Genomic DNA, 19,349 nt, shown 5'->3' on the forward strand with positions numbered 1-19,349 from the left:
TTGACTCAACCGTCTCATTTTTATTTTTAAAAATCATGCTTCCCAATTTTTGCAGTCTGCACTCCTGAACAGACAGAGGCTGCTATATGCCGTATATGAAAGCAACTAATTGTGCTAAATTTTACAACCGAATATCATCTCTTTTTATACAGGAAGCAGCTATTTTCGCCCTTGTTATTCTTTTCTTATCCTACGAGACAACCTGCTCACCAAAGAATCCGAAAAGGCAAGCCATTGACACCAGCCTGTCACCTCGGAGCCATTTTGCATCGGAGATCAATTCATCTTCACGTTTTAAGCGAACCACACAATGTGTACGGGCTACGGACAAATGTTGCGTCAAGAGGAGGTTTTTTTCTAATGGTAGAGTCTCGTTTGAATGTAGAAGTGAGCATATCGACTGTTTTGGAAAATCAAATAGTTCAAGCACATCATTTGGGCAGTGTGAAAGGGTGGTGAATCGCAAAAACTTTGTTATAGATTGTCAGTGCGCTGCTGGCATATAGAATGTTTAAAAGGTAGGCGCTTATTCTGGTCTGAGTTAACTGATGATATGATATTTATGTAACAAAATGTAATGAAACCGATTGTAAACGATTGCCTAAATAAAGCATTTGATTTCAAGGCCTAGTTTGTGTTTAAATGAATACTTTGACCCCGTGCATCATCTATTTTATAAATTCACATACTTTTCACATGCAGTTACTCTCTTCAATGATTGGTGACCCCATCTTTCTTCATAGATCAATTGCTTTACTGATTTTCTTCACATTTGAACAGAAAAATATCTGTACGTGAGAAGTTACAAATAGTATGCCTTTTTTGCTCTCGTGCAACGGAAGTTTTCTTCGAATATGTATTCTGTTTCAACGCCATTATACCTCAAAGACAGACATCAGATACAAAAGTTTACTTAATAGACTTAGTTGTTATGAACTGAGTACGTTTACCTGATCTAAATTCCACTAATATAGCTTCTTTTGTTTCTAATAGTTTTAAACTAAGATCACCGTAAAAACTGAACGAAATCTTCTAAAAACGAAGGGTCTTTAATGCGCCTTATCTCGAAAACGAGGATGTAGATGCCCCATTTTTTCCTTTTTGGCAAACGTTGATTTTTGCTTCGCTGCGCGGCAAGTTATAAAAAGTGTGTACGCTGGAACGTTTTGGGCGCGAACAACCGTAGTGGGTAAAGAAGAGTTGAAAAATAGCAAACACAGTCGCATTCGTAGAAGTTAATTACTTCGGTATTGTGTATGCACGGGATATTGTAACAGCGCTGCCATATGTTATCATTGTGCTGGTCATAAGTCCTGAACATTCATGCTCCGGACTGTGTGCACAGTAAAATCGCATCAAATTAACGAAAGGTAATAGAGCACAGTGTCAGAGGGTTGTCAAAAGTTCATCTATGAATCTATGTTATGTACGCGCATTTACACTGATGGACTTAGGATGTGGTGAGCCGTTGTTTTTTAGGAGAGCTGCAGCTTTTTCAACTCACTGGTAAAAACCTAACTGTTGAATAAACTGCATAAATTGCCTGAATTAAAACAATTCGAGAAGAAGACTAGAAATTTTTCAGTTCTGAGCTTTTATTCTTTGTCATCATTCCATGCCGGTTTTGATTGATCTACGCCAATGATGGTATGCCCCCGTTTGTGATGTTTGTTGCTGCTGAACTCCTGCGAATTATACCACAAAAAGAACAATTATATTTTAATCAATACAACAGGAAAAAAATTAACCTTAACAGTTACAGGGCAAAACAAAAAAGCAATCAAGAAAGAACCTTGATAATGTATTCTGGATTGCATGCAGTTGCTAAGAACAGATGCGAATTACGGTCAGTCGAAACTAAAATACGCATTCAGATGAAATAATTATAACGTTAGTGTTAATTATGAACTACAATTATGGACAAAAGTCTTGGGACAAATTTACACTTTTGGTGCTTTTGGGCACACGCCAGACGCGAATACAACTTCACCTGCCAAACCTCGCCCCCCACCCCCCCATACAATGTTGAAACTACTACCTGTAATTTCTTCCGATTTTCAACATTGTATTGGGTGGGGAGGGGGAAGAGCAACGCGTTTTTAAAAGGAAAACAGCGCATTTTTCAAACTTCAGTAGTAAAACACAGATAATTCGTTAAATTACATAAGTGTCCCAAGGACTTTGTCCACGATTGTAGCTACATGTACATGGAACGAACTTCGATGATTATGAGTTAAACAGGAGACAAAGGAGTTTGAAACCTACTTTATCAATTCTAAAATACCAACTTATTCTTGATATGAACTGTATCCTATACGTCCTATAACGCCGCTCATAAGCATATTGAGTTTTCTGGATGGTAAATGCCATCGATCCGGCCAAATCTGACATTTAAGGTTACTTCAAACCTTCGCGGGTGTATTCCAGAAAAAAATTCGTGCGCGCGCTGCTTTCAAGGAAACCCCCACAAACTATATATCAACAGAAAGGTTATAAAATGTAAAATTCGGTAAAATTATGATTTGTTTTGGATTTTGCTTTCCGAAGGCGGCAGAGGCCGTCAACTCAAAAATGACCGACTGACGCCCCAGCGAATTAATCGGGTATCAAATGCGATCGTTCATGCAAAATAACTGTGCAGTGTTTATCACAAAGCCTCAATCTCCAAAAACTTGTCAGCGTTTTCTTTTATTTCTATTGGTTATCTTTTTATAGATCTGTCAAGTTCGACTATCGAAAAATTCGCGTAACCTGTTGCGTTAAAGGCCGCCACGAGGAAAGTATTTAAAATAAGGGAATTCGCCGACACACTTTTGTTCCATATCTATCAGTGAATGCTCTGACCGAATTTCATGGAAAACTGTCAAATCTGCATACCCTATTAATTCATTTAAAGAGAAGGGGTTCTGTCGAAAAACGAGTGCGAGTTTTCGCCTTTTTAAGATTTATAAACATATCACGCCTTCACAGAGGAATGTGTCATCTTGAAAAGCCGCGAGCCAATGAAATAATAGAGCCCCTAGCGTTCACAGTATGCAAACTTGAGCTTCGCGGACTTTAATTTTCTTGACCTAAAAAATATCGACCAATGTAGCCCCGCGAAGGTTTGAAGTAACCTTAAAAAACATGGAGTTCATGAATGTAATGGACGTACCAGCTTTAGACGTCACACCCATAGAATTCAACCCGCATACACGGATAACTGGCTTTGACGACAATGATCTTGACATATCTGGCCGTGACAGGGTTGAATGTGTTCAAAACTGGAGTGAAGTGGTCACAGTTTCCTGTGAAGACCTATAGAGAAATCATGCAGTTCCACTGTTATTTGAATGATTCATTGATGTGTGGCGTTAAGGACTCACGTATGAAAATTGAGGGTTACTTATGTTTAAAGACTAGAATGTAACTTTTGACAATATCGATATTTTAAAATAGACTGTCAGAATACAGGCGAAAAGAAGTATAACACCGTAAAATTTTTCAAAAAATTAACATTAAAGTTTTGCTTTACTTTAGGTTAAGTTAGTTCTAAATCTATTTTTATTCTATCAGCTTTTCATGCCCATGATGCGACGTAACTGAGCTAGTGTTCTCAATACAGCGGTAAATGCAGAAAAGTCAACTCCTTGTGAACGAATCAATGTGAAATTAAACTTAGGTCTCCTTATAAAAAATAAATCAACTGACAGTAAGAAATTAAATGTTTCGTTTGGAATCCGGCCACAGCAAAACAAAAATGTAAGAAATAAAGAAATGTTGAAAAGGGAATCGTGGAAATCGGTCACTCGGTAATGAGTAATATGGATTGACTGTGAAACATTAAAACGTTTTTCCGTTTTAAGCCAACCTTTTCCTTTCCATTTTCTTGGTAAATTCTGAAGTTGGACCCGTCATTACTGAAGGCCAGTTTGTATTCTTTGACGTGCTCGTGGAAAACGTCACGACCTGAAAAGATAATCCAGCTGATAAATGTTTAAACTAGGCATTGTAATCGCAATAATGGCAACCAGTTTGCCTATTATAAAAAAAAAAAAAACGTAAATTGCAAAGACTTATTTTACATTTCATTACTCTTTAAATATGCTATGGTTATTCCTATTGCATATGTCCTCTCGGGACATCAAAAAATATTATTCGCAGTTTAGATATGTTTATTTTCGTTGCAAAAAGGCCATGCCTCTTAAATTAAAGAGGGCTTCCTTTGCCAAAATTATGATTTATCACACTACAGCTCTTTATTCAGGACCTTCAGTACTTCAGTAGATCCTCCTTCAAAAATTCTTCAAAATTAAAACTTGTAGTAATGTCTGCTACAGAAAATGTGCATCCAGTGCAGATAGACTATGGTCGACTGTCTGTGCCATAAACACTCTCTTAAGCTCCCCGGAGGGCTTATAGAGAAGGAAAGAGAATTCTATGGAGAGCTTTCAACATAAGGAGCTTGAGTCTCGGTATACCCTGTGAACAGACTCGCCAGGAAAGAAAAGCGCACAGGAGTGGTCGGCAGAGAAAGCAAGCTACCGTGAACGTGGTAAATACTGATTTTCATTTTTTAAATTATGATTGTTTGTATCACTGATAACTGTTTTAATTTGTTACCTTGTGTAGCGATTGCCCTTATCCTCTTCGTTTTACCAAGATCAACCTTAAGCCACTGGTTGTCTCGATCATTAGCACACCACGCTCCAATCCTCTTGTTGTCTTGATCGTCCTCAAAGTAAAGACGAGCATTATCCGCCGTTGCCCTCCAGGTGCCTAGAGATAATTCAGAAACGTTTATTTATTCTCAGCATATTGCTCGTACTTCAGGATCTACGTTGCTTAGTTTAGCCTGTGGCTAATCTCAGCGCGACACTGGTAGAAAAAAAAAATCAATTAAGATTGATTGAATTGACACAAATGAAACGCACCGGGCCTGTATTCCGATGACGCGCTGAATGCGCTGTCGGGTAGTTGGTAGTTTCCAGGCCATCCAAGACCAAGACCGTCAGAACAAGAACCTGCATGGTCAAATATAAAACTGAGGTTCAATTCTGTAAGACGTTATCAATTGAAAGTAAATCATGCACGGGTTATTTTCAACATGGAGCTGCCTCGACCATGCAGAATAATTGTCTAGAGGAGTGAAAAACGGCAAGCTAGGGAAAACGAGGAATTCTATTTACCTGTAGGCTTGACTGGATGAGTATCACACCGTGTCTTGCAGCTTATGCGGCAGTTTCTTTCAGTCCAGCCATTAGTTTTACAGTCACCCTGAGAAGCCCACGATGGACAACTTTTACGCTTGTCTACACACATCAAGCCTGAAAAATAATTATATCATATTGTATAGTTACATATAATAAACCTGCTTATCGTGACAAACTTCAAGAATGTGCTTGTAAATCAGTTTGAGCGGACGGTTTTCGTAAGGTATGAAAACTGGAGCAGCAAATGCACCTCACTCAGACTGTAAAGACTTCTCGTTTTAATTTACTCATCAAGAACTTAAGCAATTTTGAAATAAAATAACGAAAGCTTCACATCACATATACCAAGGTTGAAAAGGAACATGCCAAGGGTACGGCATTCCACAAGAAGAGCTAGAGAGCTCAAAACAGGCAAAAGTCAAACTCTCTGCCATTGTCGCGCCGGTAGTCATAAAATACGTCTTGTAGCGGTCATTATTACTGTTTCTCATCCAAAAGCCTTACTATAGAAGCAAACAACTAAACCAGAACAATTTTGGCGGAAAGGGGTTAAGGGATTTGCGTGCCATCTGTAGCAAAATTACTTTCGACATATTACGACATATTACGACTCATCAAATGTCAAAGACACATGAAACAGGTCGAAATAGGTCGGAAAAAATTAATGTGATATCATCATGTCATGTAATTCATCTCGAAATAAGATGGTTGTCATACCTATACCACGTAATGCGAAGTTCGTAATGAAGTATACCATGTAATGTGAAGCGGGTAGTGAGGTTCGAGCCCTTAGTTACTGCCTGTTGTTAAGGACAGAAAATGTTCTTGTACATGAAGCCTATTTACCCCAGTTTCTCTCGGCTCGGTACAGTTCCGCCATATTTTGATCGTCGATTTTAGGTGTTTCGAAGATTTATCTCGGCGGCAGAAGTCGCTTTTCCTATCCATATCGTTTTAATCTGCTTTTTCTTGTGGCACAGAGGGTCACGAACACATCTTGCGCTTTTAAACTGTATATTTATGCTTTCTGGACAAGCAGGAACCAGGCAGAAATCGCCGAGAGGAAAATTGTACTTTCGAGTAGTTTTGAGAAAGACAGACCAATGAAAAAGAAATTAACTAATAATAACTTTTCAAAGGAAGTAAAATAGCCCGACTCAAAAAAATTTGGAAAAAAATGTTTTCAAACTACTGTAATTGACAGTAGAGAGACATTTACTATGATCTTTAAAAAAAATAATTATACAGTGTTTTTGGAAAATAATTTATTTTTGGAAATAGGAACTTGAAAAAGAAACTTCTTTACATCGGTAAACAAGAAAAAAAATCACTGTATATTGGAGAAAAGATGACATTTGAAAATATTCTATTGTTCTATTATTAAAATTATTCTTTATTGGGAAATATAACAAATTTCGGGGAAAAAATGAAAAAAAACTTTTATTGGAAAACAGAGAAAATGGGAAATTCATTTTACATTAGAAATTACGAGAAACTTAGGAAAATGCGAAATTATTATACGGTATTGGCAGGAGAATATTATCATAATCTCTTGGCATTGGAAAATCGGAGAACGTTGAAAAATTATGTATTATTGTAAAATCAAAGCTCTTTTGACATATTATGAAATAAAGAAAAGAAATGGAAAAAAAACATTGTATATTGTATAGGAAAATTATTCTTATATTGGAAAATAGGAGAACATTGGGGAACATGTTATTTATTAGAAAAAGAGAAAATCGAAATTGATTTTATACCGTGAAAAAGGAAAAAAACGAAAAAATTATAAATGAGAAATTAAAACAAAAAATTAAAAATAGGGGATCACTGAAAATTTTTTCATATTAAAAAGTAAGAAAAAATGAGAAATAATTATACCGGTAGTGAAAAAAAGGAGAAAATTATTTATGTTAAATAATAAAAAAAAATTGGAAAGTTATTTCTATTGGAAAAACGAGACGAAAGAAATGAAAACAAGTTATTACTCATGGGAAGTTCTGAAAATGACGGTAAAAGTAGAAATTAAGAGAACGTAACACGTGTGTTGTTTTGGTAGTGGTGGTGGTGGTGGACAATGGTGCCCGGTGCTGATGGTGGTGGTGCTGATGCTGGCTGGTGATTTCGGTTTTCTCTCCTTCCGCGTCTTCTGATCCAGGCCGAGGGAAAGGCCCTTGCCTTGTGGCCCATTCCTCGGCAGTTAAAGCAGCGTACTATGGGAGATAAGATAATAAATATATATGAATGTAAAATTTAAAAATTTCGAATATTACATAGGGAATAATAAATACACATGGTCGTGTAGATGAGGACTTTTTGTTCGATTGTTCTGATCTTACTAGTTATGCAACACTTTCGAGTGGTAAACCATGGAATATCCCACGAGTCGCTTGTATTTTCTCGGTATACACGCGAACCTTTAGGCGGTGTGTATACCGAGAAAATACAACTGAGAAGTGGTATATTCCATGGTATACCACGGGTGAGCGTTGTATAAATGATTTATACCAAGCCATAGAGAATTTAATACGAGACTAATGTCACGGGCGAAGCACGGGAAAAACTGTGCAAGCGAGATAGTTACAATTGATGCTGGTTTAATTAACTTTTGAAAAATACTGGCGCGAGAATTTTGCGGATCCACTGGGCTATAGTGGATCCACACGTTATGTCGAAATTTATGATTATTAACAGGACAGAAGCAGTGGAAAACTGACTTCCGAATTTGTGAAATGGCGACTTTGGCTCTCAAACTGACTTCCAAAGAAAAAAACTGAACTTGAACCTTTTCATTTTATAATTAAAGCGGATGCTTCACTTCAGGTCAAAACAAAATAGCAAACGCCTGAGTATTTTTACGAGGCTTGACATAAACTTTATCGAGAAAACTTGCGAATTTAATTGCGGATCCTCTTAAGAAACGATTCAAAGTAAAATGTTCCAAATAGTAATTAGCGCGCTATGAGTAATAACAACATCTAACAATAACAACATCTAACATCAGCTCATTAACTATAAAACCATGTTTTCTGTGTCATGCATGGCAAAGAGACCTATTTTTTCTCTTCGCATCAATGCCGGGAAAGACAGTCACCAACAGCTATGAACACTTACCTTTCCTCAACCGCAGGCGGTTTCTTAAATCACCCTCGTAAATTCTCACCCTTCTTAATTCCTCTCTTCTTCCCTCTTCTTTGTCTTCTCTTCTTTCATCTCTTTCTACCTCGGGTTCTACGAGGAAAAAGACCCGCAATCATTACAGATGTTCTGCAATTACAACAACTTTGGACTTCGAAAATCATAAACAAGTACGAAACTAGCTTTTCTACGGTGTAATACCTCTTTGGAATTGGAAAAATTCGCGTCTTATCTACCTCCTTCTGTTTTCGCGCTCACGTCTTCGACTCAACCGTTCCCTCTCTCGTGCATCTATAAACAACCACAGAAGAACCGATTAGTTAACTAAGCAAATAATTATCAATCAAAAGGCATCGTAGTTGGTATACATGAATTGTGATCCGTGCCAAAAAGGAAGTAAACATTATAAAATAAAGACTGTCAATTACCATCATGAGTTCAAAATAAAAAATTCAAAGTTTGTAAGTCTGTAGGTTCAAAACGCTATTTCCTTTATCTCCATGCTTCAGGCGTGTCTTTGAAATGTTTTGTTGGCACATAAGACCAAGCGCTTTTACCATGTTTACAGCGTTGTTGTACGCAACTTTTCAACCGCAGTAGTGTCTTTTCTGTAGGCTACACCCAGGTCAAATAAAACCGACGCCACACTTTAAGCCATTCTAGAAAATAAACTACAGTTCTGAGGCCAATATTTCTGTGCTTATTCCAAATGCAACCTCTGTAGTTTGTTATGCGTGTCAATTATTTCACTGGGTTCGGGGCCACAGCGATTTTGTCAATCCAATAGTAACCATAACTGGTCTCTGCGGCATGCCTTTGCAGCAAAAAACTAAATCGTAAAATTAAAAATCATAAGAAATTCAGACAAGATTTCCAAGAAGGTGATGTATCCTTAAACACGGGTTTGAAACAATTTGTAATGAAAACTTACCAATTCCAACTGCTACCTACTCAGCGTTACCTGCTCAAAACCACCTACAAAGAAAGTGACTGTGATTTCCACGTTTTATTCCACCACCGCATTATTCCCTGGGGCTGGGTCGGCTTTGTTCTCTTTGTTCTCTCTCAAAATAGTGCAAGCCGGAATGTGTGATAATTGACCAAATTAAACCACACGTGGGTCAAGCGTTGCAGCTCCAAAAATACATTAAAAAAAATATGCGTCTTCTAACTCTGAAACAATAAACTGGGCATAGAATGCTTATTTCGAAATCAAGCCTGACACTATGCCTGTTCTGAAAGTTCTTGGTTTTTGAGTTGAATAAGAGCAGCCTTCATGAGAGAAGTTTGTATAAGTGACGATAGGATATATTTCGCACCTGCAGCCTATGTAAAGCTGGGCGGTGGCAGGATCTATTCTTGCCGACGGAAAAAATACTTGCGAGATCACACATATCAATTCCTTAATGTTTTAAACAATAGTGCGCAGTTTTTCTTTTATTTTTAATACAGGTCGATTACACTTGGCTATTTATCCACTGGGAAGTTAAACAAAGGAATATAAAGAGTTGAAAATGACGCTATGAGCGTTTCGTCAAGTCAAAGAAGCAAAATACCGCGGCGGCAGTTAAGATATCTTATCAATAAAAAAAAAAAAATGAAAAGCCGCGACGAATTTGCGTTAGATCGTTGTGAAAGCAAAGAGGCAAAATAGCTTGGCGCTTAATTAGCAGCAGAAGAGCTACCAACTTTAAACTGGTTAAAGCTAAATCCGACTGCCCTAATTGACGAGTTCATGAGTCTGATCTTTGAACCTTATGTCATCAGAGGAAAGTGGAAAATACTGCTACGGCGTTTCATTTTACATACAAGTTAGTTTCATCGTTTTGATATATCTAAACGTCACTAAATCGCTAAGGCACCAAATTTACGTTAATGTCAAGTCATGTCAATAAATTAGCTATTCCAATAGCTAAATGTTTCATTTGGGCACAAACTTGAAAAACCATGCATGCTAAACTTTCTGAATGGTGCGTTTGCATGGTCCTACTTGTAGCAAGCAATTATTGAGGGTTCTAAGTTTTGCGATTTTGGCGGGTAAATATATGTTATTGGCCAGCTGTGACGTCCGTATAGTGAAAAACTGTGACCAAGGTCTTGAAAATACTTCTCGAGGCCGCTGGCCGAGCGCAGCATTTTCAAGCCCGAGGTCACAGTTTTTCACTATACGGACCGACCCTAAGCCGGACAATAACATGTTTATCTTTTTTTCATGTGGGAAATTGGCTTACAAGTGGGTTTGTTTACGCAAATTTGTCATTGAATTGGCTTACGCGCCGTCTACAAAGTTAACCATTCGTAAAAAAATCTGACGAGCGAATGAGCGAGTAACTCAGATACTAGACTAAGAAAGATGTATTTAAGAACAGATTTATTTCGAACTACTTTATGTTACTTGCATTTAGCTAACCAGTTAAGTTCTTCAAAAGTGTTTTTCCGGTGTGAAATTTCGTGCAAAGTTTGGTTTGAAGTTGTACTACAAAAAAAATTTAAGTCAGTTGTTAATCACTCGAAATCAGACTTTTCTACTGTAAATTGAGGATAGATGGCGAGGAAATTCGTTCACTGTATTCCACAGAAATTCTCTCAAATACAGCAACGATCAGAGTGGTAAACTCGACTGAAATTGACTCATTTTTTGCTCAAAATTGCGCAGAGAGAGACACAGGATTACGCGCCATTACAGCGCCGAGTTACAAACAGCCAAACAAACTCTCACAACTTCCAAACACTCAGTTAAATCTACTTACAGTGACTTTCCTTGTCATATAAAGGTGAATAGGGAAAAACTTGCGTTGATTAGTCGTCGATGGAAGAGTAAAAAGGGCAAAAGATTGACGATTAACCCCAATTCGCACACGAAAATTATTGAGATCAACGCAACGGATTCCGCCCGCTGTGGCGCTCCGGATGGGAAATTTCGCCCGCTCCAGGAACCAATGAGATTGCAGGATTTGTTGAATAGCCCTTTTCACGGTTTATACCTTCGCTCATTTGCAAAACAATAAAATCTAGCATATATGTGAGGCAATTTCGGGCCATTTTGTAGTTTTAGCCCGAAATTGACTCGCATCCACGTTGGATTACGTTATAATGCAAATGCGAAAAAATTAACCGTGAAAAGGGCTATTGCGCCCGCTCACGAGCTGAGAAAAAGATAACGCATGTATGACGCCATCAAGATGATGCAACGCACTTTTTCCTACTGATCTCTAATGGTATGTCTACGCTGGATCGTTTTTTGGTCAATTAGAAACCAAAGGAACCCCTGGTTCTCCATTGAAAAAAACCATTGAAGTCGGTTTTATGCATCTCTCCTGCCACTGAGAAGAGAAATAAAAAGCTGGCGTTAATTAGTAACACAGACTCATGAAAACTGTTAAAGAAGCCCACGCAAGCCCAGTTTCCATTGAAGAGACACAAGACATTTTCCGTGTTTCTATCGAGTTATAAAAACATGAGTGGAAGCTAAGTCTGGGAGAAGCAGAAACGCTGCGGGAACACGAGCTGGAGTCGATTATTCTTTTTTCTTTATTTTTTAATTTTTATTTTATTTTATTATTTTTTTTCTGCCACATTCCACTCCTTTTGCCAAACTGATAATTCTTTGAAAAATCATCCTGTCGAACATAACAAGATATCATCTAACTCCACTCGAACAATCGTCTCTCGTTATTTGTACTCAACGAAATTAATTGAAGTCCTCGTGGTTCTCCTTAGTGTTTCCCAAGCCTCTGGTTCATCAAAGGGATGCACGAAAGTTTGTAGCCAAAAGGGATACACATGAAAAAAGGTGGAACACATATTTCTATTTTCCATCAGTGCGTCGCAACTCGAAAACAAGTTACAAACCTAGACTTTTTCCAAGTAACAAATAGTGGCGAAACATCTTGGAAAGTTGAATTAAAAAAGCACGATGATTTATGAAGTATTTTGTAAGTGTCTATACGAGCTTCGTCACTTACCGCGGAATCGTGAAAAAAAATGAGGAAAAAAAAGCGGGCAATTTTTCATCAGTGTTCCTTCAATACGTCGTTCAAAACCAATGGAATTCTCTCTATCTCAATGATTGCTATACTTGTTTACCTTCACTTAATTAGTGTCCTCTTTGATGGTTTTACGCAAAATTAAACAATTATTTAGGAGTATCATGTAGACTGAAAGAAGTATTGCACGACGAGGTTGATTTGACAGTTGCATATGAAAAGAAGATGCAATATTCATCAAACTTAATTGAACTGAACAACCTCGTCGTTGGAGATTGGAGAGTGCCATACCACACCTGTGATGTGTTACGAGGTTGACATGTTACCGGCTTCACATTACATGGTATACTTCATTACGAGCTTCGCATTACATGGTATAGCCATGACAACCATCTTATTTCGAGATAGAATTACATGACATGATGATATCACGTTACTTATTTCGACCTATTTCGACCTGTTTCATGTCTTTTCGACACATGGTGAGTCGTAATATGTAGTAATATGAGTCGTAATATGTCGTGATATGTCGAAAAGTAATTTTGCTACACATGGGGCGCCATAAGGGATTAACTACTCCAACGAAAGGCAGCAGGTCAATTTTCTCTAGTGGTATAATAATTAATCCCCCAAGGCACAGAGGGACTACAGAGTGAGAGGTACATTTCACACGGTACTTTCTTTAAAAGATCAAAATAAATGGAAGTCAGATGCATTAGTATTTTCTCCCACTATCCTTACGCATAGACTCACCCACGCCAGTGTTGTTGGGTTGTGTCGGTGGCATGGTATGCACGGAAGTAGGCGGGAGATTAGTTGGTGGCATTGTTGTCACCGGCGGTGCTGTTGGAGGCATTGTTGTTGACGGTACCGGCGGTTCTTAAGTAAAAGAAGTAAAATTAATACACGAAGAGATTGCCGAACGAATCTTGGTCTATAATAAAACTACGATATAGCCAGCGTAAACGCACGTTTACAGAACTGAAACCAAACCCAGCGGGAATGTTAATATTGTAAGCCATTGTCAAATTCAAGTTCTCGACCTTCCTACAGAGGCGCTTTTGAGGGCTTTTCGACTTGAGCTACAGAGACAGTTCTGAGGCAAAGCCAAACATGATTTAACTTAGGTGTATTTCCCAGGGTGTGGCACAAGCTATAGCTGTTTTCGTTGATTGGTTCATCCTGGTATCTTCGTTTGCCGTGATTGGTGAAAGATGTAATTACTTTGGATCTTGTCTCAAGATGATCATTGGAAAACCACTCTACAACGAAGCTGACCATAAAAACAAAACTGGATGATGCTTTTGACATCTTAAAAGGCCTCATTTAACGTTTTATCCCTGCAAGTAAGTCTAGCTTACAGTAGGATGATCTAATAAGCAAAGTCTTACTGGTATTGCAGGTTTTGCAAGAGTGCGGGCATTCTTTCTTGATTTGATCCTCTGAGCATCTTCCTGTACAGGCCCACATTATGCAATCTATTTTTAGGTCCATGCAGCTATCTACAATATTACGATAGCAAATCTATCATAAAGGTGTGCATATAAAACAAGAAATCCTCGTAATGTTAAAACTAAACAAAACAAATCAGAAAAATAATTCAAACTTATAACGAATTTTCTATTACTCTAGATGGAAACATACATTTTACATGTGCCAGATCTGATGGAATTTAACAACTTGTGACACTTTTCCACAGTTTTTTTCGTGATAAATACAATGGATACAAGTTGTGCCTCAAATGATCGATATGCAGACTGAATTCAAGTTAACAGCACTGACTTTAGGGACCATGAATGCCCAATCTGTCTCTTAAAGTATATCTGAGTCAGAAAAGAAAGCTTTTTAGGGATCGCCTAACAATGCTGCTCGGTCATCGTCGTTGATGCTGACCGATGGTTAATTTAGGAAAACAAAGCCCATCTTTTTATGTCAGAAATGCGATACGTACTAAGATCGCAAGGAATGTGAAATTTCTAAGATCTTTACCTGAAGAACACAGGTTACAGGTTTTCTTGCAGTGATAAATCAGGGAATCGTGTTTTACACAAAATCCAGCCTTTTTCCATCCTTCACAGTCTCTCTGCGATGCTCTGTCTGCACATCTTTCCTGTTGATCTGCTACAAACAACCGATTGATGAAGCGTAAGATATACGCGCGAGAAACAGCAGGAAGAAAGGTAAATTGCAGGAATGAGCACTAACAACACCAACAATAATAAAATGATTAAAGTAAATTAACTGAAGAGTGTCACCTGCTTGTTTTTTCTCGTCAAGTTGAGCATCAATGGAACGGCCTAAACATGAACAATGACTATTTCAGAAAAGCATATAATCATTTAAGGACACCATTTTTAAAGGTAAGGATAAATCTTCACGTTAATTCGTTATATGAATTGTACTCAGATCTGATGTACTTAGGAGTATATATATACTAAGTAGAATGCGTGTATCTCATGTAATGCGTTGTAATAGTCCTATTACTGACCTGTCTTAGATTGTCAAAGTAACAGTAGGGTGCATGTCCTACTTGGGTTCGTACCTGAACATTTGTACATCCTGCGTGCCTGCAATGCATCATCGTCACTAAGTTTCACATATGGGGTCTTTCCATTTAACGGCCGGATAGGCTCCAGGGTCTTTTTACCATTTTTGGAGAAGGCAGTCCACGGGTAATGCATTATGGATGCATAATCATACGGGACTCCATAGTCCACTACCTCTGTTCCATAGACCTTCTTTTTGAAATTATATGCCATGTCTATGGAGCAGATTTTAAAATCTTTGGTCATAAAATTAAATTTACATGCACAATAGATCTTAATTCTAGCTTGTCTCGTTTCATTATATAACTGTAGAAACTTATGATACTGACGTTCAAGATTTTTGTACGTTAATCACCTCTTCTTTTACAAGGGCATGTAACCCCTCTTTCCCCTAGACTCCCACTTCTACCCTTTTTTTTTTAGCGGCATAACATTGGTAAAGAAATAAGTTGCTTCTGAGTGTTAAAGAGTTTTTAGATCACGTGCGGTTAAAATAAGGTAAAGATAATGGCAATAATAACGATAATAATGACAATGATGAGGATATTGTCATTTCGGTTAGTTAACCTGTAACTGAACAACTCAATGCTAAACAAAAAATGTTAGCCCGAGAAGTTAAAATTGGTGACTTGCAGCTTCCGAATTTTTTGGATTGATACCTCTTTCTCTCACAATTAGACAAAAACGTTTGTTTGCTAAGCCTCAAATTTCATAGTTTCTGTTTCTTTTTCCAGCCACAGAATCACCACACATTCAACCAACAGGTACTTACTGTCAAGTATGTTTTCCCAGTTGATCTTCAAGTAGTTGTCTCTATCAGGCCTGCTCTGCTCGTGCCAAAAGCCAATCGCATGTCCAAGCTCATGGGTCATGACGTGCTTGTATTCACAACCACTGCCAATTGACAGCCATGTCTTACGACCGTACACTTTACCGACCTCGCACCAACAGCTGTCGAGTAGAATCAGAAATATCTGTCCTTACTGAATCGTCACTGAATGCCTTTCCCTGAAAAACTTGGCTTTGGTATATTTTAAAGAATAAAGATACAAGAAATATAGTTGATTGTAACTTTTTTTAGTGTTTTTTTTTTCAAATTTTATAGACGTATAGAAATATTTCATGGAAATAATGTCAGCAGTAATTAGTTTGTTGTACTTAATTGGTCGAGACTGCAATATTTATACTCTCTAAATAATACTAAAACTCACTTTCAGGCAATGTATCACGAACAGAACTAAGACTGATCCATTCAAAACTTTGGAAAAACACCTAAATAAACATTCACAGAATATCAAAGCAATTCATCGAGTCTTACCCATTTCCACGGTGGAACCACAGATATTCCTTCTCAGTTGTTCTCTTCACGAACCTGATGCACGTCTTGCTCTCCCACTCGGCAATGGCTTCCATTGTAGTTCTTACAGCTCGATCCATGTTAGCTACAAAGTAGAAATATAATAAGCTATCAGTGGTATTTCCCCTTGACTGCTTGTTAACCGACTAAGATTTTCCGTTTGTTTGACCAGTGACAAGAATAGATAGAAAGGCCAGCTTCCTGCATCTTTTTTATTAAGTTCTGTGTACATGCATTTTTTATTAGTTCAACTAACGGTAAAAGAAGAATAAGAACAGCAAAAACAACTGCAATAGCCAAAAGAATAAACATTTCTTATGCACTAACTGACCTACACTACAGTCAAACTCGTAAGGGATGACGGCATTGGGCCACTTTATCTTGTCAACATTAGTTGCGGCACGTGACGGTGCTCCATCAGGGTTTCCATATAAGGCATTATTCAGTCGCTGCTCTTCAGATAACTTGATGTCTCCTTCGTAAAGCTGTAATAAGGAGCGCGGGCTCTCCGGATCATCTGTAATGGGTTAGAATTACAGCAGATTATTCCACATGAATAAACTGCAGGGGAACATCATTTGCGGCAGCGTGCTCGCATGTGTGGGATTGTTTGAGTGCACATCTAAGAGGGCCGCTATTGTGGTGTCTTGTTACGGTGAAAATTCTTTAACGATTGTTTTCCTGTTGAACTAACATTCTTGCAGTAAAGATAATAACCAAGTCTATGTCTTGTAACTATATAGCGCCTATACTCAGCTAAAAGGTGTGTGTACCAACATTTTATATTGAAGATATTCGGAGAAAGTTTGGTTGTGGTGTTGATTCCTGAAAACGCAATAAAGTTCGTACGCTCGCAGATGATAAGTACACTCTTTTCAGGGTCATCTTACCATGATCATGTAGCCACCAAATGAGTTTATAATTATTGTATCTAAACAGTTTTTTTAGGCAAAATTGTATAGCGCAAATCGTCTAGATTAGCGACAATCATCACAAACTGTCACAAATGGAACTGAAAAATGCAGCAAACCAACCTTTTCCAAGATTAACGTCAAGAATCTGTTCAAAGGCGCCTTTCTGTCCGATGCCTCTTTTGGTCAGAAGGAGTGTGCCGATTACCAAAAGGGACAGTTGAGTTCTCATGATCATAACTGATTAGAACGCTTTTCTAGAAAGATGAGAAATTAAAACCTTTTGACGACGCCGCGGTACTAAATAATATAATAGCTACTCCATATTTAAGATCGATATGGTAAGACATATTTATGAGTAGATTTTTTTTGGTATTTGAGCACTAAAGTAATTGTGTTATTCTGAATAGACTGAATCTTATAGCATGTTTGCAGGGTGTTTGTTTCTACATCTTGCCATGACTCAAAAGAACAAATTATAAAAACGTTGTAAAGCGTGGTAGGTACCACCCTTTTTACATGCCGATGGTGTGGAGCCTAATTGAAAAGATTAGACTTTAAAACGCTGCCTATTACCAAATTAATCATGCCTTTAGTTAACTTACGATATGCTCGTTCCGTTGGACACCTTTTTTCAAGTCATGGCCTTCATTCTTGGGTAAAGAACTGACTAAGATCTTAGCTTTAGATCTTAATTACGCACGCTGCCCGTATAAAATCTTTCACATCCAAAATGAAATTTGGCTTCATTTCATACATTTCTAAATATGTTCGTAATGCCCCGGCCGCGCATGATTGTTGTACCTTTTACGTCTGTGGATGAAAACGTGGTGTAGTATTATGCAGTACACAAGTTGGTTCTAAGTTTTGAATCTGGCGTGCAACCATTTACATGAAGCTGTTAAGTGTAATGTAACTTTTTTATTTCCGATATTTTTAGTTGTTAGTTTTGAAATTCGGAATTGAAGAGAAACAATTTATTTTTTTATTTTTTTATTTTTTAACATCCCATTGTATTAGTTTCATTCAGATTTTTACAGCTGGTGTGATATCTCACGATTTTTACCGACTTAACTAAGTGTAGATGTAGATAGATATCATTGGTTATGGAATTCATATTGGCCAGCATCCTAGGTTATAATGATTATATTGATGAGCTATGACAAGTTGGAATTACGTGATTACCCAGTAACAAACACAACTTACCTGATAGTCTTCACGAGACCGTGGCAATGGTACTGTAGTGGTGAGAACCACACTGCTTAGTTTCTTTTTATCAATTGTTAATTTGAACAGTTGGTGCATGTTTGCCTGCTCGGAACAATCGTCAGCTTTACCTAAAGCGTGGCTCTATTTGATATTTTGAATCATATTTTAATATTTTTTCTAAGATGAGATAGATCAAGTCTCAAGTTTCATCTATGCTATGCCGTGGGTTTGATTTCTTTTCAAAAAAGGGAAGGAAAACCAAACATAGAATTTCCGGGTGAAGCTGTTCAAACTTTTGAATGTATCTGATGCATGGACGATGGAATAGAACATGGCTATCAGTAAACATGGAAACTTTATCATTCACCTTTTGTAGCACCGCTTGACAATAACTCTAATCAGTTCGGAGAGAAAGACTTCTAGGGTTCTGTTGCAACACAATTCAGCACTGCAATCCAATTGCAATTCAACACTTGAGAGTAACTCAAGAGTGAATTTTCTGATTTCTGCAAAGTACATAAAAAGTCATTCAGGTTTCTAAAAACATCAATGAAAGAATAGCCAAAACGATAAATAACTGGAGAATAATCTCACTGAGTTCAGAAAAGTCTTTACTTCGTAAAATATTTGTTTAGCCGACCTGCAGAGCTAAAAAGAAGTTACGACAGAGAGCAAACAGTGGAGACGGGGAAGACAGCTTAACTGAATAGATATATGCTTTGTTGGAATAGCACACTTAGGACAGGATTAAGACAATATAAATAACTACAAACCGATTCAAAGCGGAAGCAAACTCAGCTGACCCATGTAGAAAACTGATATCCCTTTATATAAAATTCGGTGATCCTCTTTTGCGTACAAATGTTATTCGTATGTTGAAAATAAACATCCCGCCAATTTTGATAGTTTTCCTGTAAAAACCTGGAATGCTGAATTTATGTAATTTAGAGAAATTGCGAAACGTTTTCGGAAAATAATGTACGAGTCAGTATTCCGCGCAAATTCACAAAGAT

At 37.6% G+C, this 19,349-nt stretch overlaps 1 protein-coding gene across 2 annotated transcripts; it reads right to left on the minus strand.

Annotated features, from left to right (window-relative positions):
• Positions 1–1,577: 1,577 nt before the first annotated feature.
• LOC110064082 (uncharacterized) lies at positions 1,578–18,566 on the minus strand. Of its 2 annotated transcripts, none has more exons than XM_020771088.2 (16): positions 18,334–18,566; positions 17,251–17,384; positions 16,548–16,733; positions 16,178–16,301; positions 15,632–15,810; positions 14,856–15,074; positions 14,569–14,610; positions 14,303–14,431; positions 13,705–13,815; positions 13,067–13,192; positions 5,169–5,306; positions 4,914–5,003; positions 4,603–4,758; positions 3,851–3,948; positions 3,155–3,297; positions 1,578–1,685 (listed from the first exon to the last, which is right to left on the minus strand). In XM_020771088.2, exons 2-15 carry the CDS (start codon positions 17,363–17,365, stop codon positions 3,160–3,162), a joined length of 1,851 nt encoding a protein of 616 aa, XP_020626747.2. In that variant the 5' UTR covers positions 17,366–17,384; positions 18,334–18,566; the 3' UTR covers positions 1,578–1,685; positions 3,155–3,159. The 2 variants fall into 2 exon arrangements, with proteins under 2 accessions (XP_020626747.2, XP_020626746.2); XM_020771087.2 differs by having other exon boundaries at positions 14,303–14,434.
• Positions 18,567–19,349: the final 783 nt, after the last annotated feature.

The sequence above is a fragment of the Orbicella faveolata genome, unplaced genomic scaffold (genome assembly GCF_042242905.1).
Source record: "Orbicella faveolata isolate gen_17 unplaced genomic scaffold, um_ofav_v1 contig_36, whole genome shotgun sequence".
Classification (NCBI taxonomy): domain Eukaryota; kingdom Metazoa; phylum Cnidaria; class Anthozoa; order Scleractinia; family Merulinidae; genus Orbicella; species Orbicella faveolata.

Coding starts and splice junctions, on each gene's coding strand:
- LOC110064082 (XM_020771087.2), bottom strand. CDS start 17,365: ATGATCATGAGAACTCAACTGTCCCTTTTGGTAATCGGCACACTCCTT. Junction 16,734..17,250: donor TGACGTTAATCTTGGAAAAG/GTTGGTTTGCTG, acceptor AACCCATTACAG/ATGATCCGGAGAGCCCGCGC. Junction 13,816..14,302: donor CTGTAACCTGTGTTCTTCAG/GTAAAGATCTTA, acceptor GTAATATTGTAG/ATAGCTGCATGGACCTAAAA.